Source organism: Priapulus caudatus, unplaced genomic scaffold (assembly GCF_000485595.1).
Source record: "Priapulus caudatus unplaced genomic scaffold, Priapulus_caudatus-5.0.1 Scaffold847, whole genome shotgun sequence".
Taxonomy (NCBI): domain Eukaryota; kingdom Metazoa; phylum Priapulida; class Priapulimorpha; order Priapulimorphida; family Priapulidae; genus Priapulus; species Priapulus caudatus.
This window is the reverse complement of record NW_014577908.1, coordinates 59,972-66,105: the sequence shown is the minus strand read 5'-3', so window position 1 is coordinate 66,105 and position 6,134 is coordinate 59,972. Positions and strand designations below refer to the sequence as shown.

The following is a 6,134-nucleotide window of genomic DNA, read 5'->3' as shown; positions in this document are numbered from 1 at the left end:
AGTTATAGTACTAGTAGCCAATTTATCAATTATAACCTATAATAGAATTATTAATAATCAATAATATTGATAACCGATGATGAACCCAGGTTTCGGTTCCCCGTTAATGCATAATCCTAATCTGTTTGGTATTCAGAACGGTTGCAATGATCGATCATGCACACGCACGTTTGTTATGACATTCAGTAAAATTAAAGCACCAAGATTTTCATCTGGAGAAACTGTATACCTGCTTTCTTTACACCGAGAATACCAAAATAATGGTTTCCGGTAAGCAAAGAAAGCTGCAATCGACGATTTTACTTGGCTTATTGATTTATTTTACAACACTTCAACATCGTTAAGAATAACGTACATTCAGGTAAACATGACATTATAGTTTAACGAACATACAGGTAAACATGCCATTATAGATTAACGAACATACAGGTATACACAGCATTATAGATTAACATACATACAGGTAAATATGTCAACAAAAAATAACGTACATACAACGAGACAAGTGAGCATATATTAATATAAATACAGGTAAACATGCCATTGCATATTAAAGTACATACCGGTAAATATTTCATTATAGATTAACATAAACTCACGTAAACATGTCAATATAAATTAGCGTACACAAAGGTAAACATGTCATTATGACTGGACATACATCAGTATTGTTATTGATTTGTCTTAATGATTCAGTCACGTGATCTAAACCTCAACTGATACGGTTTTGCATTGTAGACAAATCCAGACTCTCCATCGAGGCATGGCTCGGTTCTGCCATCTGGTAGCTCGATTCCGAAACTCTGCAGTATGCTTGTGAAGAGAACGAATAGCTCCATTCTAGCGAGAGATTCTCCCAGACAGACGCGCGAACCTGAAACGATAGCGGCAGTCGATGATATTCTCTAATCCATCCCTCCCCTCCGCCACTACTGCACGACGTGTCTATGTATAAACACACGCATACACGTGCATCATCACTGTCTCACCTATGCAATACGGAATCACGGCTTCACATCTTGAAGGTAATGTAAAGTATGGTTTGCAGATGGTAGAAATAGTAGTTGTGTTTAGAAATGTCGCGAGAAGTGGTTGCATAATGGGTTAGTCAGCGGCAGCGCGTTTGATGTAGTATGGATGATGGAGATGAGAAACGGTTAAGAGGGAGTTGTTGTACATGTGGGCAGCGGGTGTGGTTGTCCGGGCGCGCGCGACGTCCTTTGTTATCTAGAAATGTATAAAGGGAAGGTTCTTGGTTGTGAGTGAGGGTGGGATGAGTGAGGGTGGGACGTGAGTGTGCGAGGCACGCGGTTGCGTGCCTTTGTGCGAGCGCATGTGGGTTGAGAAACAATATACTATTTGCTGAACACAACTGCTTGGAGTTTGGAGTTTTATTATTCATCGCTACAACGAATCTGCATTTAAACGGGTAACGTCATCATCGTCGTTACAGTAGCGACAGCATGGAAACTAACGTCACGGCGTCGGTGGCGGCGGCGAAAGACGCTGGGAGAGTGACGGGCGATACCGGTGAAGACATGAAAGAGGTGGATGCCAAGAACCAGACCTTTCTCATCATTGTCAGTAAGTACATGCGAAACACATTCATTCGGTTTATATAATATGCTTATTATATGTATACGTGCAAAAACATCACTAAACGACATGATATTCTATGGAACATAATATTGTCATGTTTTATATATCAAAAGCACATAAAACCCGGGACTTATGTGCTCCTGATTACAGAAGGAGATGAAGACTCTCTGGTCATGTATTCCTGATTATATATAATCCATCTTGTATCGACGCAGCAGCGACAGTAACAAACATTGCAAGAGCTGCGGTCACACAAAGCTGTGACCTCCATACAACCCTGAATGCATTGCTAGCATTGCAATGAACCCGCGTTGTATGAGCAACCGCCTTCTTGGCGAGCGACCAGGACGACCAGGGCGAGCGACCAGGACAAGCTGGATCGAATCGAAACATTGCGTGTGAATGTAATATTAACAGGGTTGCATGAATAGATCGGTGATGATAAATGATTAATACATCTTGACCATAGCATCATGCGCAATGATGCAAGCAGACAACGTGCGTAAACACCTGACATCAAGTCGATAGACAACAAACACACGGGGGCCTAGCTCGAGAACTAGAGCCCTTCGCTCGGCCACAGGGGCTATAGTTCTAGAGAAAATGGGGGCCCAGCTAACAAAGACCAGACAACGTACAGTCGTCAAGACGAGACATAAATCGAATACCGTATAAGCTGTATATTTCGCGGTGGTTTAATTTACGCGAATTTCGCGAACGCGTCCCCGACCGCGAAAATAACAACACGCGAATAATTCATACCGAATAATATCGAATAATTCATAATTCACCGACCGCGAAATTTTCCGTCAAGTCTGAATTCGCGAAAATATCTGTAGCCTACGCGAAAAATATGGCGTATACAGTACCCCCCCACCCTCGTGACGTCACGCGGGCATCGTTAGTAACGTCTGTTTCTTCGCTGATCGGCTGCGAAGTTTTTCTGTAACATAACGCCGTGTGAGTTATCGTTGCCGGCAATTTAATTGCTCGAAGAATTCGCGATCGCAGTTAATAACGTCAGTCATCGCACACGTATTCGCAGCAGTAGAGCAGCGATGTGAATGATCACAGACGACTGGTTGTGTATGTTGTGTTGGTGTTGAATAACTATCAAGTCGTAATGTAACCTCGTATGCATGCACGCGATCGTCAATACGCAAAGAAAAATTGAATCAGAATGTTTGGATTGATTGGTTGTTAACGGTAAAAAAAACTGAAACTGATAAAGACGGTTATTGATGGGGTGCATCAATTCTACAATTTCTACTCCGAAATTTATTCATCGTCATTAATTTACATTAAATAATTCAGCGATATATATCACGGCATCCACTACATACCCATCTGCTGCTAGTTTATGGAATATCAGAACGTGACAATTGCACTGCATATTCTGCGCAGTAGTTGACGTGCGTCAAGCCCACAGGAACTTGGAACGTCTCAATAAAAAAAAAGATAAATAAACACGAAATGTATTTACTACCAAAGTCATAATGTTTCTCTACTCTATGTCGCCTATTATTGCCGATAATTACCTGTAAATGTCGGTCAAATGTTCATCTGCACCATACAAGTATACCACACGCACGCCGTGTGCCCCAACAACAAGAATAATACAGCTCTGGTGGTGGTGCCGTGCTACTGTGGGTGGCGCGTGGGTGCTCGTTGTCATGATCGTGCTACTGCAGAAACACCGGTTGTTCGCACATAGGGTTGCGCACTGAAAGGGGACGCGCACTTTGGTGAAGCTTGTTATTCATGTTGTTTGTGCACAGGGCGGGTGTGCGGTGTACTTGTATGGTGCAGTTGAGCATTTGACCGGCATTAACGGGTAATTATCGGCAATAATACGCGACATAAAGTAGAGAAACATTAAGACTTTGGTAGTAAATACATTTCGTGTTTATTTACCTTTTTATTATTGAGACGTTCCAAGTGCCTGTGGTCAAGCCAATCCTAAATTATGTCTTGTTTAAGTAATAAAACAAGTAAACAGTTAAACAGGTCAACATACTTTAAATAAGCAGTTAAAGTAGCCGGACAAACAATACCGCAGGAAACTGGGCTGGGTCGCGAGGCAGTCAAATTTGCTTTCGTATAAGCTAAACATATAACGTGTGACAGCCGACAGGTGATGCGAGTGATATTTACTAGAAATCGATATGCACCCGCCCAATCGGCACCAGAATTCGCCAGGTCAGTGGGAGTATACGCCAATCCGGAAACCATGTTGCCTGTTGCGCAGGAAACGGAAACGCTTCCCAGGTCTGGCTACACTAACTCTTGCACTATTTCTCCCTCTCTTCCCTCTGTCTATGCAGCCATCAATCCGTCGATTCATCCATCTATTTATCTGTCTGTCTGTCTCCTCTCTACCCCTCCCCCTTAAGCACGCACAGAACAACTTACGTGCTGTCTCATACCCCTCTCTCCTCTCCCAGTCCCCCAATCTCCCTTCCTTGCTCCATTCCTTCATCCTTCTCCCTCAGTCTGTATATATGCATTTTCTCGCTCCCCTGCACGCACGGATGGCTTTATTAACTCTAACGTATTCTCTCTCTCTCTCTCTCTCTCTCTCTCTCTCTCTCTCTCTCTCTCTCTCTCTCTCTCTCTCTCTCTCTCTCTCTCTCTTTCTCTAATAACGTAATCTCTCTCCCGCTCTCTCTCTCTCTCTCTCTCTCCGTCTCTCTTTATCTCTCCCTCTCTTTATCTCTCCCCTTCTCTTTTCTCTCCCCCCTCTCTTTCTCTCGCCCCTCTCTCCCTCTCTCTTCTCTCTCCCGCTCTCTCTCCCTTCTCTTTCACTCTCTCCCCTCTCTTGTCTTTCCCCCTCTCTTTCTCTCGCCTTCCTCTCTTTCTCTCTCTCCTGTCCTCCTCGCTCTCTCTCCTCTCTCCTCTCCTCTCTCTCTCTCCTCTCTCTCTCTCTCTCTCTCTTCTCTCGCTCTTCCTCTCTCTCTCTATCTCGCTCTCTCTCTCGCTCTCTCGCTGTTTCTCTCTATCTCTCTCTTTATTAACGTATTCTCTCTCACGCGCAGGTTACCACCGCAGCGGCTCTTCGCTAGTCGGTGAGATATTCAACAACCACCCGGATGTCATGTACTTCTTCGAGCCGATGGTCGTCTTCCCCGAATTCCGCGCACACGACTTCGACCCGTGGCTCGCGCGCAAGCGCCGCACCATCGCCCACGGCGCCACGATCGCCTCCGACGTCTTGGCCAACGCGGCGCGCCTGCTCGCCGACATGCACGCGTGCGACTGGAGCGGCATCGCCGTCTTCAGCAACGACCACCGCCGCTGGCCGAGTTGGCCGGCGTTCCTGAGCCGCAGCCGCGCGATCGCGCGCGCCGCCGGCTGTGACGCGCGCGTCGACGTCGACCGCAGCCGTCAGGCGACAGTAAACAGCTTTAGCACAGCAAAATTTATACTAGGAAAATATACAGTAAAAAATGCATCACCTACCACGGCATTATATCTTTCTCTTCTTTCTTTTAGCTTTGTCTCTCGGCTTCCGTGGCTTTCACGGCATCTGTCTGTTTCGGCGTCTCGGCATTGCCTTCTTTCCTTCCGTCTCTCCCTTTCTTCCTCCGTCGTTCTTCTTTCTTCCAGCTTCTCTTCTTCCTTCTCCAGTTATCTTCCGTGTCTACGTGGCTCGTGAATTGTTTGTAGCCTTTTGCGTTTTGTCCGCAAACCCGGTTCGAACTGTTGACGGCATCAAAATGTAACGACGAAGCGATGACGTTACCCGTTTAAATGTAGATTCGTTTTAGCAATGAATAATGAAACTCCAAACTCCAAGCTCCACGCAGTTGTGTTCAGCAAATACTATATTGTTTCTAAACCCACATGCGCGCGCACAGAGGCACGTAACCGCGTGCCTCGCACACTTACGTCCCACCTTTAACTCCCAACCAAGAACCTTCCCTTTATACATTTCTAGATAACAAAGGACGTCGCGCGCGCCCGGACAACCACACCCGCTGCCCACATGTACAACAACTCCCTCTCAACCGTTTCTCATCTCCATCATCCATACTACATGAAACGCGCTGCCGCTGACTAACCCATTATGCAACCACTTGTCACGACATTTCTAAACACAACTACTATTTCTACCATCTGCAAACCATACTTTACACTACTATTTCGCTGATTCGCTGCCTCGCCGCTAGACGGCGCAATCCGAGAAGTCACGCGTTCACGCGTGCTGCCACCAGGTGGCACCCTCTCGCTCGCTTTACTCTTCGGAACCTCGCCGCTCGCGTTGCCCAGACTCGTCGCCAGGGCGCGCCGCCGCGGCTCGATGCGTGCTGCATGATGGGAAATTGGGAAAGATGATTGACTTAATAATAGCCTTGTAACCGGAAGCCTTTGCAGCTTGTGAACAATATTATCGAACCAACTGTATGGCTCCAGTAATTTACGAGCGCATATCGGTATATATATCAGATGCATGCGTGCGTGAGTACTGCTGAGTAGTGCGTGCGTGCGTGCGTGCGTGCGCGCGTGTGTGTGTGTGTGTGTGTGTGTGTGTGTGT

The 6,134-nt window shown here is 46.2% G+C and overlaps 1 protein-coding gene across 1 annotated transcript; it reads left to right on the top strand.

The window, feature by feature from the left end:
* Positions 1-1,290: 1,290 nt before the first annotated feature.
* LOC106813943 lies at positions 1,291-5,914 on the top strand. Its single transcript, XM_014818189.1, has 3 exons — positions 1,291-1,584; positions 4,635-4,982; positions 5,814-5,914. Exons 1-3 carry the CDS (start codon positions 1,464-1,466, stop codon positions 5,912-5,914), a joined length of 570 nt encoding a protein of 189 aa, XP_014673675.1. The 5' UTR covers positions 1,291-1,463.
* Positions 5,915-6,134: the final 220 nt, after the last annotated feature.

Coding starts and splice junctions, on each gene's coding strand:
- LOC106813943 (XM_014818189.1), top strand. CDS start 1,464: ATGGAAACTAACGTCACGGCGTCGGTGGCGGCGGCGAAAGACGCTGGG. Junction 1,585..4,634: donor GACCTTTCTCATCATTGTCA/GTAAGTACATGC, acceptor TCTCACGCGCAG/GTTACCACCGCAGCGGCTCT. Junction 4,983..5,813: donor CGTCGACGTCGACCGCAGCC/GTCAGGCGACAG, acceptor TGCTGCCACCAG/GTGGCACCCTCTCGCTCGCT.